Source organism: Actinia tenebrosa, unplaced genomic scaffold, assembly GCF_029948245.1.
Source record: "Actinia tenebrosa isolate PJP-AT-01 unplaced genomic scaffold, QUT_ActTen_1.0 PGA_scaffold16__25_contigs__length_10494907, whole genome shotgun sequence".
Classification (NCBI taxonomy): domain Eukaryota; kingdom Metazoa; phylum Cnidaria; class Anthozoa; order Actiniaria; family Actiniidae; genus Actinia; species Actinia tenebrosa.
Window position 1 is genome coordinate 8,182,732 of NW_028292576.1, and position 19,521 is coordinate 8,202,252.

Consider the following 19,521-nt stretch of genomic DNA (forward strand, 5'->3'; position numbering starts at 1 on the left):
TCAAAATAAAGCTAGCGTTGCTAAGTAACGAACTTTTATAATGTTGACTTTCGTGGATAAACGAGGAAACGTGGGGAAACATTGCTTCCATGCGTCTTGGAAGCATGAAATTTTTGCGTCTTGGAAGCAAAATTTGTTGCAGTTTCGCATGTGGCTAAACTTGGAATCATCGGGGAACATGCGCGCGGGACGGGAAACATGTTTCTGGAAACTTGTTTCCTCGTTTAGCCAGGCCTAACATTAGTTTCTCATTATAATGACTCTTATTCATAAACATTAAAAATACTTAGATGAAAATTAACCAATCACTGTTGTTACTTTAAATAACTTTTGAAAATAATTAGCCAATTTTGCTATATGAAGCAAGGTGAGACTATTACTGTCACTTTACTGGAAAATATCGACGCATTTTGAAGTAAGTCCCCAATATTTTTCATCGCGTTTCTTTTTCAAAGCGTTTAATTAGTTCTTATATTTGGCTATTCTTCTTTCTCCTAACTTTGCTGTTATTGCAATTGGCCCCGGTACTTTTTAACATTCTTTTCATCTGTAATATTATTTTCAAGATTTTCACACTCAGATCCTTTTGGTGCTATAGTTTGTTTTTGTTTTTTGTTTTTTCTCGGCCTTCTTTATGCTGTGTTGCTTTCCTCGTCGTCCTTGCTTTTTTTCTCCTTTCTTCTTCTTCTTCTTCTTCTTCTACGTTTTCTCCTTCCCCTTGTCCTTGTAGTTCTCTTCTCCTTCTCCTTCTCCCTTTTATTTTCTTCAGGTTTTTTTTTTTTTTTTTTTTTTTTTTTTTTTTTTTTTTTTTTTTTCTTCCTTCGCTCGTTTTCTCTCTCTTCCTCTTTTCTTCCTTTTCCTCTTATATTTTTATTTAATACTCAATTTTTTTTGGAATGTTGCAGCGCGCATTGTTGTCTTCTCTTACTTCGCCTTTTTCCTAGTTATAGTTGATACCATATTTTATAAACTATATAGGCTTTAGATTCAGCCTTTGTCTGATTTGGACATCAGAATGAACAAGTTCCTATCAGAACTTGTTGTGATAGCCGTGTGCCTGGCTCTAACGCATGCCACGTCGCTCACGAACAGGCGTCTTCAAGCACTTGAACGTGGAGCTGCGTTTTTAGAAGCTCAAAGCTTTGGCATGTTCAATCAAGACCCGAAGAAGGACAAGGAGGAAAAAGAAGAATTAAAAAAGTGCTACAAGGTAAAAAAATTCATTTTGAATGAATAATAAATTACTTTTTTATTGTCTAGCCACATCATAAATTCGAGAGTAGTTTTTAGAATGTATGAAAAGACGGACTCGCTAATTAATTATATTTTTCTAACGACTTTTTTTAGGAATGCAGGAAGACTAAAAAACAGTGTGAAAAGGTAACATATTTTAAGAACGTTGAGGAAATTTTGCAAATCAGCTCAAAAAAGTTTTTGACGACCACTCACGACGATCTTTCCTTGTTAGTGTACGTAGGGCGGATCAGGGTAGTGATCTTTGGTTAAATAGAGTATGAAATGATAAAATGAAAAACCTAAACAACGTATGGAATAGACCGGCTTCGCCCTCCTTGACAACCGTCGTCAAGGACTGAACTCAGAGGACAAGCGTTGGCGTCACTGTCTGCTTAGTTTTACGGTGTGCGATATTTCGACTACTTATTACTGGTCATCGTCCAGCACAAGAAAGTAACACCACCGTTTTTGAACACTTTCTTTCCAATAATGACTCTGCTTCTAACAGACATCCTTCTTATTCCTATTCAAGGAACCTTTTGTTCTCTAGACTCTATTCCCTAAGGAGTAGAAAACCTTATCTCATAACTACATTTATAACACCCTTGAACATAACGGGGGGGGGGGGGGGGGGGAACGCGACAAAGTTACTAATCCTCTTATTCAATTTCTTAATTATTTTAGCCTCGTATTTAATTTGATTTATTAGATATATAATTTACGACACATATTGATCGCCATATTTTATCATACTACATATATATGTCTTATTTTATTTCATAATTTCCGTTTTTGCTATATTTTACTGTGATTCCTCTTTATCTGAAAAGGGCTTTAGTTTCTTCAATGTCAACGGGATAGCCTGTTAACAATTTGCACTTGATTTGACACTGAAAACTTGGGTGTACTTTTGATCATTGTTTTAACGGGGTATCTAGCCTCCCCAGCAGCTGTTTTTAGCTTTCTGACCGATACGAAACACGGCTGCTGAGAAAACGACGGGGTATTCCACTGACATTCAAGGCAACAAAAGGACTTTTCAAATAAAGGGGAATACATATTATATATAAATATATTTCCGATATTATCCAAACTTTTCAACACCAATTGATGTAAATCAACCCTTGGTACCCGATGGAGACTAGTACTGTATTTTAAACCGTATGCTTATTTTATCGCTATTTTTTTACATAAACCCGTGAAATACACTTTACCATATCAGTTAGCACTTTAGCTACTTCACTCTAATTCTTTTGTTTTCTATTGTGTTTATCTGACACTTTAATTAGTACACTTTGTTTTGCGGGTTAATGAAAGCCGTTCTAAGGCATTATTTGTTTTAAGAGGTTTGGTGGTGTTTAGAGGGGGGAGCTATACATTGACAAGTATAAAAAGGAGGAAGGATATAAAAGAAAGTAGCCGCTCGTACTATTGAGGGGAGATCAAAAGAAAGATATTCAGTTGGGAAGCATGTTGCGTCGACTTAGACGCACAAAACCTCCCTCGTTAGCTCCTCTTGTTAGATCAACCAGCATGGTGGCTGTTTGATTATCATCTACATCTCAAGGGATTTTTGCGGAGTCATAGGTTTGCATCCCAAGAATACTTTCTGACGAAAGTTCATTTTTAAGCTATTTATTTTTGTCGCAACAAATTAAAAATATTAATCTTCAGACTCCACCGGCCGATATTTATAATGACGCTAGATGTAACTAGGTTCAAGTATATAGAAACACAGAGAACAAAGGCTTTTCGGCGAGTTTCCATTCTAGTTATTGTCTTGTTTGTCGGCCGGTCATCATAAAATCCAGTTCTTTTGATAATTTTTTGTATATTTTTTTAAATGTTATAAATAAGATCTCCTACATTAGAAGTCTTGGACCTAACATTTTGTCATTTCAGACCACTTGTCGTTCCGTAGAATATCATGTTTTTCTTTCACACGGTATTCTTCGATTGTACGTTACGTCATCGCGGCCTCTCGACGGAGCGTTTTTGTCATCTAACAAAAGATTTCTCATTAGCATCCATACTTTTGTATTTTAACTCTCTTGGGAAGGCTTGCAACAAATCAGTTTGGTAGAGTATCATTTCTTTGTTCCACGGTTGAGATTGACAAGATAAATCAATATACGCTGAATCGAAGTATGTCAACAATTTGAATTACTATCATATTCTGCACTGACTATGTTCACGTGAAAACATAACAGCGTTTTCACATGTATGAGATGCTAGTCAGTCGTTTAGTCAGTGCAGAACTTCAGTCATTCAAATTGGTCATCATATATTGCTTACACACAGGTGCCAATCATGTGACATAGACGTCATCAATCACGTGACTAGATAAAACTCTACAAATATTTGGCCAATGTCAGACATACATTGCTGGACATTGCTTACACACAGTGCCAATCATGTGAGATATGACGTCACCAGTCACGTGACCACATGAAAAACTGTTATAACTTTACGAATATTTGACCAATGTCAGACATAAATTGACGGACCAGCTCTCAAAGCTTGTATAGGACTCCTGTGATGCCGTTTGGTCTAAAAAAAACAGTAGCCACATACAGGCTTTGCTTTCAGTCTGCATCAGTTACTCCTATTGCAGCCCGAGTACGCGCTCTCAGAGCGTCTAGTTATTATCTAATTTGTTGATATAAACCCCTCTCATTGATTTTCTAGAGGAATTGTTCTGGGGGGGAAAAACAATAGGTTGTCTTTTCTTATGCAAAAAAAAAAAAAAAAAGACCATTGTTTTGTCCCGAGCGAATTGATTAATTTAAGTTTTTTTGTTGTTTTTTTTTGTTTGTTTTGTTTTTTGTTTTTTTTTTGGTTTTTGTTTGTAGAGTTGTCCTAAAAAAGCGAAAGATTGCAGAAAAGAATGCAAATGTAATTATAAAGAATGCAAAGAAGATGTAAGTTGTTTTTCAATGATGGATTTAGCTAGGGGCTAGGACCGAGAGGGAATCCTAGCTTCGCATTGCCCATTTCAGATCACATGTCATTCTCTTGAGAATTGTTCTTTTGTGGCGATCAAGTTAAAATATTTACACACGAAAGAATCAACTCCCAAGTTTTTCGATTCGCACTGTAATGAACCCTTCCCCCCTTTTTTTAAATCCTAAATCTGTCATTCCTGAAAGCTGTTATTGAAGCTTTCCCGTTCCCTTTAACAAACAATGAATTATTTTATACGAGCAGACTGAAAAAGGTGTAAGTTATTAAGTTATGAGTGGATTTTGTGTGTCTTCTTCTCTGCTAATGATCTTCAAACCCGTTGCTTTTGTTACTAAAGAAAATATACCAATTTCAAAAAATGTCGTAGGAGCAAAGAACGATAGCGAATAGGTGGAGATAGGTCATTCTAAGGCCTAATGATAGCTAGATGCAATCACTGGTGTTGCTTATTAATCTAATATATAGATAGTCTAAAACAGGGTTATTGCGAGAGTTCAGTGTCGTTTGTAGTCGATCTACAAAGGTATTCCTAAAAAACCTCCAGTTCTTTCCATCTTGGAATGACCTATCATCACCTATTGCTCATTTGAGGACTTTGGCTCCAACAACGTATTTTTTTGTAATATATAGACCAAATTCAAAACTCGCACCGATGTGAGGCTTAAGTTGTGTACAAAGGGATCTGGCGTGACTCAAAGTAATCTGGCGTGATTCAAAAGTCACGAATCACGCCAGATTCCTTTGTTCACAACTTAAGCCTCACATCGGCGCGAGTTTTGAATTTGGTCTATAGGAGTGATAATAAACTTTCATTTTGTGACTTCAGTGCAAGGGAGGTGGAAGTGGTGTTATGGAGTACTTATGACGAGACAACCAGTATGGACGATATCGAAATTAACACTATTAACCACGTAGCTAGAGCTCTAGAGATATGTCCACAGGAGATAATAAAATGTGCAAACTCAACATGCAAAAATCAATATTTATATTTTACCTCATGCTCATGTCTGACATGTGAGAGTCCTCTCTATCCCTTTAATTAATTGTACTACGATTCTACCACTACCACTGGCAATACCCCACCACCACCCCTACCACTGCCACTGCCGCTGCCACTGCCGCTGTCCCTGCCGCTGCCCCTGCCCCTGCCCCTGCCCCTGCCACTGCCCCTACCTCTGTGGCACCAGTTAATAGCGTTTTTCACAAGTCGCAAATTAAGCCTTGTGTGATTGACAAACTTTGTAAACAAAGGCTTTGCTTATACGGGGAAAAATCAATATCAGTCGAATCCATGGTTTTCGATTTCCACGAATTGGAAACAACTTGAGAAACAAATTGAGAACGAAACATTGTTGTAGTATATTAGCACGTGCACTGGGTTCGTCCATGGCTTAATTTGTCCGCATTTCGATCTAACGATTTACAATCATGACTTCATCCACAGGCGCACCTTGGAACGTTTTTAAAGACACGAGCCAGTGGCTCGGGAGAATTAGGCATTCACTTCCTGCAGTCTCGAAGTAATATAAATAAATAAAAAGTAAATAAATAAATAATTGGATTAAGAGTGGATTTTACAGAGTGGCTCTTCTTCCACTGGCTGGTTCCAATTCGAATAAACCCTTTTCGAGTTCCAAATTACTGCTGTGTTTCTTGATTACAGACTCATTTGCACAGGCAAAGCCTCGAATCAGTGTCTAATTACTCGCAAATACCAACGGTAAAGTAAAGAATGCACAAGTTCAACAATACGAACACTTTGAAACTTGACGGACCTTGACTGGAAAACGTGAATATTCTTCACAAAATCAAAGTCGAGAAACACAGCAGTAATTTGGAACTCGAAAAGGGTCTATTTATAGAAGTGGATTTTTACGGAGGGAGGAAAACCAGCGAACTCATAAAACCCTCGAAGCACATGAGAGAACCAACAAACAACTCTAATTAAATACGACACCAAGCCCGGGTTGCCTTGGTGAGAGGCGAGCACTCTCACCGCTACGCCACCGGTGCTTTCTATATCAGTAAATTACGTTATAAGTTTTCGACCTTTACTTTTTGTTTTGGCTCGAGCAATATCACTTACATCAAAGGATATTGAAAGAATTAGTCAGATTATTGTTTAAGCCAACATTATTAGAATGGTGCCACTGCCAAAACGTGATTTCTCCGTATAACAAACAAGCCACGGCACGAATAGATATTTTTTAATGATAAAATCAACCCATGCCATTTTTGGAGTCATTCCAATCCAGTTTCATCTTGATAAATATTGATGAAAGTGAAACGTTGACAGTATCCAAAAATAGAAAATGATTCAAGTTCTGCCAAATTTTATGTTTTGGTTTATATTATAAATATAACAAGGACTCAAAAGAAGTTTTAATATCATGGATAAAAAAGTAATATCGGACAGGTCTGAACATGTTCATTCACTTTATCCATGACACTGCCTTGCTGTTATTCTACGAATGTTATTTTGTCCATATTTTTCTTTCTTTCTTTTTTCGGGGGAAAAAATACTCTTCTAGGGTAGAAAAATATTCTTCTAGGGTAGCGTAGAACAACATTAAGAGGCTGCAATATCATGTAGATACAAATAACAATATCTGATTACTCACGACACTAGTGTCATCCTGTTATTCCGTGAATTCGTTCTCGTGTTGATCTTTTGTTCGCGCTTTTTCCGCCTTTGGGGGCGGGGTAGGTAATTTTATCTTTAGAACAATAGATTCTGGAACTGTAAAACGAGTAGCTAAAGGTCTTAAAATTTAAAGATCACCAGCAACCGTCCTATCAGCAACATACAAGGTAAACCAAGTAGTCTTTACAAGAATGTATTGGGATAACCTATCTATATTTCTATATGCAACATACACTAAAAATATAGCTACAAGAAACCTTTTTTATGCAGAAAACAATCAAATTTAAAACTGTTATCATTTCCTGGTCAAGGCTGTTTTAAGGAATTTGTATCTACGAACTCAAGATTATAGACGGCACACTAGGCTGCAATACTATTGTAAAAAATTTAGGCACAAAACTTGTAGATATTCCTTTAGTCTTCGTTGGCCGGAAATCCGAAAAAAAAGATTTATCTACAGCTGCAGCTTGAGATGGGAATTTTTTTATTTAATCTCAGGTTAATTTTATGAATATTTTCTGATTTGACTGGCTTAGTAAACTCCTTAAAAGTCTTCAATTGCAATTGAAGTCTTCAACAACCAGTTGCAAAACAAATTTCGACTTCTGCAGAAAGGAAGCGCAAGATAGAAAGTTATGGTGATTTCCAATAAAACGCATAATATAATTAGAAAAGTATCGTAGTGAGGCCTGAAACTGTTTATCATTGTTCCAGTTTGTTTTTCAGCTGTCTCTTAGTTCTGTTCTAACGACATTTGTAAGAAGGATGGCGAAGGACTGTGAAGATGGCAACCTGGTGTTGATGGCCGCAAATGAACCAGGGCTTTTGTACATCATACAAGAAGACGAATCCCAGGAATACTTCAAAGTTGGCGTCACAAAGGATCAAGATAATCTAAAATTAAGGTTGCAAAATTTACAGAGTGGAAACTGGAGGAAATTGATCTTAAAGGATGCGGCTAAGGTGAATAATATGAATCTTGCTGAAAGGCGTGCCCATGACGAGCTCAAGGCTTATAATATTAAAGCTGGGGGAGGAACAGAATGGTTCAAGACCAACTACCAGACTGTCAAAGCTGCCTTTGACAAAGCTGTAAGCAAATATCCACCAAAGTAATTTGAAAGGGAAATGTTTCCTCATATTGACATAATAGATGCATAATACGGATCGATAAACCTTTAAATAGCTTTTACTTTTTTATATAAATGCAGAATCAAATAAAAAATGCTTGCTTTGAAAAAAAAAAAATCCAGATTATAAGACATTGTCAGAACAACAGAGTGCTATTTCCCTTCCAGCAGAGTCTCCTTCGTTGGCGATTCTTGGCCAAGATTTCTCGATTAGTTTTCAATTTCCGTTAAGTCGAGAAGGCTAGCTATGGAAAAACGATTTCCGGGCTCCAAAACGAAAATAAAAAATGCAATTCTATAAATATTTTTCTCGATTTTCCTTTCTTACAGGATTAGTTGTCCATGAGATCGTTATTGACAGAAGTAACTAAAGCACCAAATTTGGTACAGAGCTGGACTAAACAGGGCTCCCAGTCCCCAGTCCCCAGTCCCCAGTCCCCAGTCCCCAGTCCCCTGACGTCCCCTGACGTCCCCTGACGTCCCCTGACGTCCCCTGACGTCCCCTGACGTCCCCTGACGTCCCCTGACGTCCCCTGACGTCCCCTGACGTCCCGAATCCCAGTCCCCAGTCCCCAGTCCCCTGACGTCTGAAGTCCCCAGTCCCCAGTCCCCAGGAATATGTTTATCTATCTTTTTTTGGCTGACGAACTGGATTGAGTTCAATATTCAAAATTGAAAATGGAGGTAAATCGTATTCAAAACGTGAAAACATCCTATAAAGCTTGATGACCAAGTTGTTCAAGACCCAAAAGACGGAATCAAACAAGCAAACGGTGCCTAAAATATGCCCCAGGTGTTTCCAGGCATATCATCCATACGGTGACCAACATACATTTTTTCTCCAATTAAATGGTATATGGGATGGGAATATGATTCCCGTATATTCATCAAGGATAAGTGCACCCGTACAATTCCATTCTTATCGCTGGCCAGGAATTATATCCCACTACTATGATCCGTATGTACCTCGCATCTATTGGAACCTCAAGGGTATGAGTCACTACTGTGGATACATCGTTATTGGCATCAAATTCCTAGGAATTAGATAAAAAATAGATCACTAATTATTGTCGAGTGGTCTTAAAATACAGCATGCGCAGTAGTTGTATTGCACGTTTCTGCAGGATAGGTCCGTAGGCATCGGTGTATTTGGCCCGTTTTCAAGCGGACCAGTTTCGTTTTCGTTTTTGTTTCAGATTTTCCAACCAGAACACTTCCCAAGTAATATGGGTTACAGTTCTGAAGAAGATGCGGGATAAGATCGAATCTCAAAGCCGATGAGTGCGATATCGGTTTTTCGAATTCTTGTGAGATTCTCGAGTCGAGGGATGTCAAAGGCATGGTAGCCTGCCGCGCAGACGTTTTTAGTGTCAGCTCGTTCCTAGCCGACACTAAAAACGTCTGCGCGGCAGGCTAAAGGCATGGGAGAGACACTAAAAGATAGTAGAGAGAGTTTATGGTACTATTCGGGGACAATGGGATAGATCAAGACAAGGGATGTTACGGGGGAGAGTGGAGACAATACTCTTGGGACAAAGTATAGCATAGGCCGGCGCTAGACATGTTTGTTAGCCTATGGAATTTTTGAAGTTCTATCTATACGAGGATGGGAAGTCGCAATAAAAAGCAGTGTGCGCCGATTGGTGTTGATATATAACCAAACGTTTCTCGTTATATATAACAATTATACACAACAAGCATTTCCGCCCTGTCATTTCTCTGTCTTATAACTTTATTTCTAGGGAATGTTTAATTTGTGAACCCATTAATTGACCACCTCTTTTACCACCAGTGCACACTTAACTTCACGATCAGTGTAACCTTTATCTGTTATTACTTTTCTAGGGAAATTTGAAGAGCGAAGTTCCCGTAAATCGTTTTGTAAAATTGTTAATTTGTGTGCAAAATAAACTAGTCTAAAGTCTAAAGGGGAAAAAATGCAGTCTATGTCAAACTATGAGGTATTCTATATGATCTAAAACAAATACATCGATAATCGGTCGTTATACCTTAATATAGCTGTCACTACCATAGTTTTCCCATGTACTACCATCATCACTATACTTCAAGGAATATTTTGTAACCCACTGATTAGAGTTACTTCTTCCCTGACTAGCAATCTTCGTAAGCCTCATTTTCTTTTTGAAGTCGATTTGAAGGTATTCGCCAATAGATGGTGTTGACGGTGCCCATGCTATGTGATGGTTTAGGCGGGCATACCATGGGTATGTTATACCTGGAGAGGGGTAGTAGGAAGATGCTGTCATCTGTGAGTCAGTGATCCTGTTGTCTTCAAGACCAACAGAGCTATCACACCCTGCATGAGGGAAATTAAGTACTAATTTAGGTTATATAAAATGAGTATGTTGGTTCGTTCCGGTTATTGGCTGAAACCTTGGTTGTCGGGTTGTCGGGTTGTCGGGTTGTCGGGTTGTCGGGTTGTCGGGTTGTCGGGTTGTCGGGTTGTCGGGTTGTCGGGTTGTCGGGTTGTCGGGTTGTCGGGTTGTCGGGTTGTCGGGTTGTCGGGTTGTCGGGTTGTCGGGTTGTCGGGTTGTCGGGTTGTCGGGTTGTCGGGTTGTCGGGTTGTCGGGTTGTCGGGTTGTCGGGTTGTCGGGTTGTCGGGTTGTCGGGTTGTCGGGTTGTCGGGTTGTCGGGTTGTCGGGTTGTCGGGTTGTCGGGTTGTCGGGTTGTCGGGTTGTCGGGTTGTCGGGTTGTCGGGTTGTCGGGTTGTCGGGTTGTCGGGTTGTCGGGTTGTCGGGTTGTCGGGTTGTCGGGTTGTCGGGTTGTCGGGTCGTTTATTCACTGTTATTAACTCCGGCCCTAGTTTTCGCGAAATTGTTTTATTGCTCCTAGATCTGGCTGGCACTAGTAAGTGCAATATTTCCAAACTTCAGTTAGTACAGAATTTTGCGCGCTGCTCCCTTATTGTCAGGTAAACTAGGAAGTTTGACCAATTAATTCTACTACAATTAAGCAATTAAAACTCCTTCATTTTTCCGACCTCCTTTACATCAGAGATGCTGTCCAAATTTATATCTAATTTAGCTCCTACTTATTTAACTGACTTATTCTCTAAGAGGTCACAATTTCAAAGTGAATTTGCTTTGTGAAAGTGCTTTGCTTTGGCCCAACAATCGTTTGTCTATTGCGGCGCGAACATCTAGATTTTTTTTTCTAATGAGCTACGTAATTGTTCTTCTGTGCCGTCCTTTAAGCGTAATCTTTTAATCAGTGTTGTTGCGCAACTGGCTAAGTAATTAGTTTTAATACCTTGGAGATTTATTTATCCATTTATCTATTTTTCTTTGTTTTGCAATTATAGTATTCTATTATAATTCGTCCTTATTAGGCATTATATATTCTCATTCTTTTCTATTAAATTTCAACTGTAATTAGCGACCCTATTTTTTTTCATTGTTTCAACATTGTAAATTAGATATGAAGATACCCTCGAGGAACCTAATAAAGTCTATTGAATGGTATTGGCTTGTTGGGTTGTTGGATTGTTTGCTAGTGTTTGATTGTTTGTTACATGTATAATCTGTACCCACCGGCTATTTCCTCTGCTGTCATAGGAATGGATTCACAGTTTTGTGTCTCAACCGATAGCCCTACACATTCATTAGAAGGTTCCTCTCCTCGTGGACTATTGTAAGTACAGTTTCTTGATCGGTGTTTTGTTAACGATGTCTGGATCGGTTTAGGACCACACGTGTCTGACCACAAACTCCAAGGACTCCAATGAAGGCCTTCGACTGGCAACGAAAACCAAATATTAATATATCAGATGTTGCCAGTAATTGACTCCTGATCTGAGTGGGAATATGCTATCTCACAGACCCAGTAAGGAAGATGGATGCTCCTAATGGGCTCCTGATCTGGGAATATGCTATCTCACATACCCAGTATGGGAGATGGATGTTCCTAGTAATGGGCTCCTGATTTGGGAATATGCTGGCTCACAGATCCAGTCTTATATGGGAGATGGATTCTCCTAGTAATGGGCTCCTGATCTGGGAATATGTTGGCTCACAGACCCACTCTAGTATGGAAGACGGATGCTCCTAGTAATGGGCTGGCTCATATGCTTGCAGACCCGTTTCTTATATGGGAATGTTCCCAGCAATGGGCTTACTATCATAGACACCACTTGATAATATGGATAGTAATGGAATTTGACCTACCCTTATCACATTGTTCCCCGTAATATGGGGGATACGTGCAGTTACAGGAATGAGTGTTATTGTTGTAGAATGGAATACATGTGCCGTTGTTCTTGCATGGCATCGGGTAGCATGTTGACTTAAACCAATATATAAAAATAAAATTAGTACAATCAGGGCTAGTTCAATCCCAAAAATTTATCTCGGCATTTCATCGTTAAAGTATTTACAACTTCAACAATACCCATAATTTGAAATTCCTCAAGACGCATGGAAACAATGTTTTCCGAATGTTTCCTTGTTGAGCCACGAAAGTCAACATTCCAAAAGTTCGTTACTTAGTAGTGCAGTAAGCATGTGTTTCCCGATGTTTTCTGACAGTCTTACCACCTTTGTATTAGGAACGATCAATCAGTTAAATCGGGTCGTCCCCCCACCGAGTCCGTTAGCTAGTCATGACGAAAACTTTCTCAACTGGGAAATAAGCTTCTGGAATTCTATTATCACGTTGGTTATCACGACGAGAGCTTTCTCAACGGGAAAACAATTAAGCTTCTGGAATTCCATTATACTCTATTTCAAAGGGAAATTCTAAAAATGGCTAAAAGAAACAATATACCGTAGTCATAACCATCCTACTTCGGTATGAAAATTAGTGGTTTACTAAGTTATATTTTCAAAGGCCGGCTAGAATAATGATTTTCATGATATGGTATTGCTCTAGATATGGCTAGATCTCAGAGTTATTCCTTTGAAAAAATTCGCCAAAGACTATACACCGTAAATCGATAAGACAGCTGCACGTGGGATTGCGAATATTTATTTTAAATTTTAGCGTAACTCTCTATAATAGATATACGTACCAGCACAATGGCTGCCAAAAACTAAAATTACTAAACTAAAATTGCTAAAAAATTTAAGAAAATGTTTATTATTCTCGCTCGCTTCGCAAAACTACTGCGTCAAATGAATTGGATTTTTCATATGATCGCGATATACTAAATTCTAACAGTGTACTTTATTTGAATATTTTACGAAAGTATGATATTTTTAAGATTATTTTTTGGAGTCTGTGACGTCATACACAACATCGAACATCACTCCATACATTTCTTTGTAGTTTATGATCAAAATATCAGTAGTAAAGCCGAGAAAGAAATACCCAAATACCCCCAAAATATAAACTATAGTCAAAAGTAATGTGAAATAAGCACATTAGCCACCCTTTGGGCTTCATAGGAATAAAATAAATTAGGGATTTTTTATACAAGGAAATATATGTAGCAATGTTTGATGTTGAGCGTATGACGTCACAGACTCCAAAAACTAATCGTAAAAATATCATACTTTCGTCCTGAATATCGAGAAAACACTTCATACAGTGATTATTGGACCTTTAAAGAGTATTCTTAGGAAGTTTCAGCTGAATCCAAGTTTGAGTGATTTTCGTCAGAGTAGCACTTTTTAAAGTGTTTTTAAAAGTGTTTAGTTATTACGGCCATTCGAATTAAATACTCGAAAGCCAAGGGTAGAAAAAAGTTAGGACGCCGCTTGAAAATTCGATCCAAAATTTGAAGCACATGAAACATTGCACACTGTGGAACAACCAAAAGTGAATGGATTGCCTGAGGTTTTCACATATCTATTTTCAAGTATTGCGGATGAGTCTTACGAAAAATCAGCGACATGCAAATCTTATAAACTTATTGAATAAAGCATTATTTATTAATGGTCCGTGTAGGCCTCAAATATGAGAGTTTTGCTAAAAATTACTGACATTTTTGCCGTTTTCTTCAAAACGGCTTTAAGATTTTTCTTCAAACTCACTCAGATATCAATAGACCAGGGCCGGGTTGTACGTAAATCGTAGTGAAATTTCTACAAAAAAGCCAAAACTAAAAATATCTCTGTGTGATTTTCGGCAGTAATAGGCTAACATTTCAATAACAAATAAAATAAAACTTTCCAAAATTCGCTCTGTATCATAGTTTGGATCCACGATGATAACACTAGTCAGTGTGATACATTTAAATAAAACATATCTACCTTAATGCTGAAGTGCACGGAGTTAGTTTTGTAGATAAATTTTTGCGAAGAATTGAACATGTCGGTTGAAAGAAGTTCACATCTTAACATTCCTCCATCGGCTACCAAGTTGAACGAGAAACATTGATGGCTTCCAACACAAGATAGCTCACACAGCTTTTCATCTTTGACCAGAAGAACTCGAAATGACAAAACATCAAGATATTTTTGTTTATGTTTGTTCAACACGGCGAAGTGTATCCCAGTTACACGGTCTCTCATGATCTACCCTTTGCTTGGAGATAATAATTATCCACTACATTCTCCCAAGAAAATTCAACAAGAATCAATATATTGACAAAAAAATTTACAGTTTTGTAAATTTTCTGAATTTGAGAATGCATTTTCAGCTTCAATACTCATTGATGACATTAATCATTAACTTATTTAAATGCCTTTGTAATTTGAAAACCACGTAAAAAATAAATAATTAAATGGGTTTACTGCGATTGGTTCCATCTTAGGCTCTTCCACAGTCTCTCGCTCGTCCGTTCCGTCTCCACGCTTAGAGACTGTAGCGGTACAATGACCGAAAGGACTTATGGGTCCCGAAAAAATGGACCCGGCGTGCTCTGGAAACCAAAATACTCGTCCATAGTCTCTCTCGTTTCAATATTTTCAAGATGGCGGCGAAAACGAGAGAGACTGTGGAGTATTTTGGTTCCCAGAGTACGCCGGGTACATGTTTTCGGGACTCATAAGTCCTTTCGGTCATTGTACCGTTACAGTCTCTAAGCGTGGAGACGGAACGGACGAGCGAGAGACTGTGAAAGAGTCTAGGTTCCATCTCCGTATTGAGCAATATGGCGGCTCATTACTGGTAGATATTGTTTTGGGGAAAAAATTCTTAAAAGGGGACTAGCACGTAAAATTTCCGAAATTTAATTCGGCTGCAGCTTCAATGGAATAATCTTTAAGGGTCTAATAATCACTGGATAAAGTTTTTTCTTTATATTCCAATGGGAAGTATTATATTTTGAAGAATTTCTATAGACGTCATACACTCAACACTAAACATTGCTCCATACATTTCTTTGTAAATAACTACATTATTTTTCCAAGGTTTCTTTTTGAATTTCGTGGATTATTACTTGAGCAGGCTAGGTACCAGTGTGTCGGTATTCATTTGGCGTAGATCCGATTAGATATTGATCGCGCGATCCGTGTTTCAGTGGGTTCTAAATATACTAAGGGATCTGCAGGAAATTCGGGGATAGTAACATCCTTACTACGCCGAGTGCAAACCAAACCATATTAGCCGTTTATTATTTAGTATGTTCATCACAGGTGGTTGATTAGCACGTTGATACTATGTACCTATCGACTGAGTGGGAGGGCAGTGCGGGAAAATATTTGGCTGGAGGTGATGCCGTACGGACCAAGCGCAGCGAGGTGCGTACAAATGACCGAAAGCCAAATATTTTCCCGTACGGCCCGACCTAACTCAGTCCGGATAAGCATTTTATCATATGACCCTAAATAGAAAAGATATTTTAAAAGTTGCAAATTATGTCAACACGGTCGCAGGTTTCGAGCAGGGCTGTACGGATTCGTACGGCCCTACTTGTTCAAAGCCGTACGGCCCTGCTCACGCCATTTTCCCGAAGAGTTTTTTAAGAGCGCGCGCCCGGGCAGATACGGGTCATATGATACTATGTACTTATTTGAGATTTGGTCCATCCAACTGTTCATTGAGAATTCTTCTTAGACGGCGTTTCTTCTTCCCTGACAGTTGTGCATCATAAAGTAGTGTGGTGGTGGCAACTGCTTGAAAAATTCGCATCTTTGTGATTTACTTTTCGACCTATGCTAATTTATTAATTATTCGTAGCATTTTGTCAAATGCACTAGCAGTTTAACTAATTCTACTAGCTCTAGCATGGATAAATTCATCATTTGCAGTGACAGTGCCATTTGCAGTGGCTGCGCCCTTGGGACTTGGGACTTACAAAATTTCCCTTGTTATTATTCGGGGAAGTTTAATCACTAATTTCCCTGGTGCCATGGTATTACTTATAATAAATTGCAAACTGTAATCTAGTCTCATGTTCGTCAATGAGAACGACGTCATCTGCAGCCAGGCAGATCGGGTAGTCCTTTCTGTTAGTATCGGGAGCTCCTCCGTCTTTCATAATGCATTTTAAGTTAGACATTATTTCAGCTAAATTACAATGTATAGGTTTAGTCTTCGTTTAATATAAAGCAATTTTATTTGTACTTTTTCATTTTTGAATGCCTAGAGCGGGCCAAATGAACTAAGAGTTTTCGTAGTGTTAGCCACTAGTCATTTAAAGTTATATTTGATATGAGCATATATAATTTGAATTAGATTAGTTGAATTTAATTAGTTCATTTGGTGCGTCCATTTTATACTTAACATTTTCTAAATGTGAAATCAAAAATATTAAATAAATCGTTGTTATTACTATGTAGTAACCTCGAGCTCTAATTCACCACTTCGGCGCCGGCCATCACGTGGGATAAATGATGTAGGATTGTGTTATCGTCACCAAAAAGGTCGGACATTGTTCTTTGATTCCCGTACAAATGTACTTACTTTCGAACAAATTATTTACTTGATTTGTTTATTTGTTTCTCTAAATAGCATTAAGAAAAGCTGGTGGTGATCACAGCACAATGCAATAAAATCTATACCACGTGATGGCTAGTGCCGAAGTGGTGAATAAGTCAAGCGAAAAGCGTTAGAAGACGCACGACGCGTAGCGCGGAATATCAAAATAACATTAGAATGTTGTGGATCGTATTTTCATTTCTGAACGCTTGAATGTTTTAAAGTTACCCATAAGTTGAGTCCAGCAAATTCCCTTGGCATCATTTGTATTTCCCAAATATTTCCCATTCAGATTTGAATCATAGCAAGCCCCATACCACCAAGCACCAGTATATTGGGACGCACAATTGTTGCTATTCTTGTCGTTATCTTGATCTTTGGTAGTGAAAAACATGTTATTATGGTATTTCATTGAGTCTCCAGCATCACCCGAATACGAGCCAACCTTTAGTTTGTACTTGTCTGATTCAGGACCAATACTAAAACTACCATATTTGGCAAAATACTTTACTGCATTCCAGTCCTCCAGCTCTATACGTAGCATTAAGGCTGTTCTTTTTGTCAGTCGATGGATATGGTCATTACCCAACCAAAACTCGCCATTCGGGTTGCCAAAACCGGTTTTGTACTGCTGCCAGCCATGATAAAAGTCGACTGATCCATCTTGCCTTCTCTGGAACACTGTCCAACCCCCTCCGTCAGTTGTCATGTCACAGTAGACTTGAAAGGATCCTTGACTGTCGGGTTGTATTGTGTACACACCGCTAGGTCTTTCTCCTGATTTGTAAATCTGTGCACAATCTCTGTAGACAATGTTTATTCGTGTTTTAGCTTCTGTATCAGCAACTCCAGCACTCGTAGCGGAACACAGGTACACACCTGAATCAGAGCTGACAACATTTTTTATTATCAATGACCCATGACGGATTTCATGCTGTCCTGCTGGAACATCCTGTTCTTCTTTTCTCCAGCTGATGAACGCTGGAGGGTCACCTCGAGCTGAACAATTGAGCATGATGGTCGAGCCGAGTGTGACGTTTATGACAAGCGGAGGTCTAACGATGAATACTGGCAACTGTACCACGACTAACATACATCCTGCTACTTCGAATCCCAGTTGATTTTCAGCCCTACAAAGATAGGTACCAGAATCTTCACTTCTAATGCTTAATAAAGTCAAAATATTATCTCGAAGACTGGCACGCTTACTTGGTAACTGCCCTAATGGTTTCTGCCATACAACTTCCGGTTGTGGATGGCCAGTCACATGACACACGGGAAGAGTAACATTGTCTTCTATCTTAGCGTAGATTGGTCCTTTTTTTAATAACAGCCTTGGACGAATGTTCACTTCGAGTCTTGATGTTGTCTGGGTTTTCCCGAGGATACTAGAAACCTGACACTGATATATCCCTGAGTCATTAAATGTGACGTTTTCTATCAACAGTTTACCATTATCATCAACCATTGATCTGTTGGGGGCCAATAAACCATCCACTTTACTCCAAACGATCTCTGGTCTAGGATATCCACTTGCAGAACAGTGCAAAACGGCTGGCTTGCTTTCACTGACGATCAAATGAGGCGGAAAGATGACAACTGATGGATTTTCTAACGAAGGACCACGGTCCCCTTTTGGTCCCGGCATGCCTCGATGACCAGGAGCTCCATTTTGTCCTGGATCACCTTTTAGTCCAGGTAGTCCTTGCTTGCCTGTTCTACCTGGTTTACCTATGGCTCCTCTTGGTCCCTTTTTTCCTCTTTTACCTCGAACCCCTGGTGGATCCGGAGGTCCCTGAGGACCCGAAACAGTAATAAGATACTTTGCGGTGTGCAGTGATGACATGGCCTTGGTCATCTCTTCCTTCAACATGTTCGTCAGTTTACTTTCTATTGTTTTATAAATGGTATGATTCTCATCAGCTGAGGACCCCTCCTCTTCGTTTTGAAAGACATTTCGGCGAAACCGTTGTTTCACCTTCCTTATCCCTTCTTCTTTAATCCAATTTGCATTTGTTTCAAAACTCTTTCCTTTCGTTGCAGCCATCTTGTCTACATTGACTGCTTGAAAGGTCATCTTGTTCTCCAACTGTTGTATTTTCGTGTTTTGTTGCTTCAGAATCATCTCGATACGTACAAACTCACCACAACACATTAACACCACCAACACTAAAAAGAAGACGGCAACTGTCTTAGTTGATGGTTTCGAAATCAACTGTTCCTGATGCATTTTGACTGTGGACAAAACGCTCGTCGTAGCTGCACTTGGCTTTATGACCAAATGATATACGGTTAATTGAATGATTTTCGATATTAGCCGTACGTGCACAAACATGTTGAAAGTCAAATATATAAAAATTTGCATGATATTATATTTCGTTATTCTGTTGTGAGTTCGATAACTAACTGATTGTATTATGTCGGCAGCTCATTAAGCGCACTTTTTCGATTATGGCACATTTGCTCATGCTATGCTTATTTTATTAAAATTAATAATATCATATGATAATAATTACTAATAATATGATAAGATCAGACCACTCACCAGATATACTGATTACTTACATACACTAGCATGTCTCGAAAAAGAGAAGGAAAAAAAATCCTTCATATAAATTTAATATATAAATTTAGGCACTGCCTAAAAGCGAAGCTCCCAATGGTACTGAGAGCCCAATTTAGATAAAGCTGAAAGATGAAAATAAAATGGGGAACAAAATCAAATAT

The 19,521-nt window shown here is 38.7% G+C and overlaps 4 protein-coding genes across 5 annotated transcripts; 2 read left to right on the forward strand and 2 right to left on the reverse strand.

Moving 5' to 3' along the window:
• The first annotated feature begins 375 nt into the window (after positions 1–375).
• On the forward strand, positions 376–5,166 carry LOC116301505 (uncharacterized). Its single transcript, XM_031710574.2, has 5 exons — positions 376–415; positions 979–1,210; positions 1,348–1,380; positions 4,089–4,157; positions 5,027–5,166. Exons 2-5 carry the CDS (start codon positions 1,016–1,018, stop codon positions 5,063–5,065), a joined length of 336 nt encoding a protein of 111 aa, XP_031566434.1. The 5' UTR covers positions 376–415; positions 979–1,015; the 3' UTR covers positions 5,066–5,166.
• A 1,689-nt stretch (positions 5,167–6,855) lies between these two features.
• Positions 6,856–8,276, forward strand: LOC148910705 (uncharacterized). 2 transcript variants are annotated; one of them, XM_089031467.1, is made up of 2 exons: positions 6,856–7,011; positions 7,559–8,276. In XM_089031467.1, exon 2 carries the CDS (start codon positions 7,610–7,612, stop codon positions 7,958–7,960), a length of 351 nt encoding a protein of 116 aa, XP_088887593.1. In that variant the 5' UTR covers positions 6,856–7,011; positions 7,559–7,609; the 3' UTR covers positions 7,961–8,276. The 2 variants fall into 2 exon arrangements, with proteins under 2 accessions (XP_088887593.1, XP_088887594.1); XM_089031468.1 differs by having other exon boundaries at positions 6,927–7,011; positions 7,571–8,276.
• Positions 8,277–8,550: 274 nt separating this feature from the next.
• On the reverse strand, positions 8,551–14,565 carry LOC116301504 (EGF-like repeat and discoidin I-like domain-containing protein 3). Its single transcript, XM_031710573.2, has 5 exons — positions 14,184–14,565; positions 12,159–12,276; positions 11,526–11,729; positions 9,984–10,291; positions 8,551–9,008 (listed from the first exon to the last, which is right to left on the reverse strand). The coding sequence occupies exons 1-5, from the start codon at positions 14,442–14,444 to the stop codon at positions 8,862–8,864; spliced, it is 1,038 nt and encodes a 345-aa protein (XP_031566433.1). The 5' UTR covers positions 14,445–14,565; the 3' UTR covers positions 8,551–8,861.
• A 1,833-nt stretch (positions 14,566–16,398) lies between these two features.
• LOC116301516 (uncharacterized) lies at positions 16,399–19,047 on the reverse strand. Its single transcript, XM_031710587.2, has one exon. The coding sequence runs from the start codon at positions 19,022–19,024 to the stop codon at positions 16,967–16,969; it is 2,058 nt and encodes a 685-aa protein (XP_031566447.1). The 5' UTR covers positions 19,025–19,047; the 3' UTR covers positions 16,399–16,966.
• Between the last annotated feature and the right edge of the window lie 474 nt (positions 19,048–19,521).

Bases quoted from the DNA above. Each gene is read 5' to 3' on its own strand.
- LOC116301505 (XM_031710574.2), top strand. From the start codon at position 1,016: ATGAACAAGTTCCTATCAGAACTTGTTGTGATAGCCGTGTGCCTGGCT. The intron at 1,211-1,347 runs GTAAAAAAATTC...GACTTTTTTTAG, and splicing joins AATTAAAAAAGTGCTACAAG to GAATGCAGGAAGACTAAAAA. The intron at 1,381-4,088 runs GTAACATATTTT...TTTTGTTTGTAG, and splicing joins CTAAAAAACAGTGTGAAAAG to AGTTGTCCTAAAAAAGCGAA.
- LOC148910705 (XM_089031467.1), top strand. From the start codon at position 7,610: ATGGCGAAGGACTGTGAAGATGGCAACCTGGTGTTGATGGCCGCAAAT.
- LOC116301504 (XM_031710573.2), bottom strand. From the start codon at position 14,444: ATGAGAGACCGTGTAACTGGGATACACTTCGCCGTGTTGAACAAACAT. The intron at 10,292-11,525 runs GTGGGTACAGAT...TCCCTCATGCAG, and splicing joins GACAGCAGAGGAAATAGCCG to GGTGTGATAGCTCTGTTGGT. The intron at 9,009-9,983 runs GTATAACGACCG...TCTAATTCCTAG, and splicing joins GTAGTGACAGCTATATTAAG to GAATTTGATGCCAATAACGA.
- LOC116301516 (XM_031710587.2), bottom strand. From the start codon at position 19,024: ATGCATCAGGAACAGTTGATTTCGAAACCATCAACTAAGACAGTTGCC.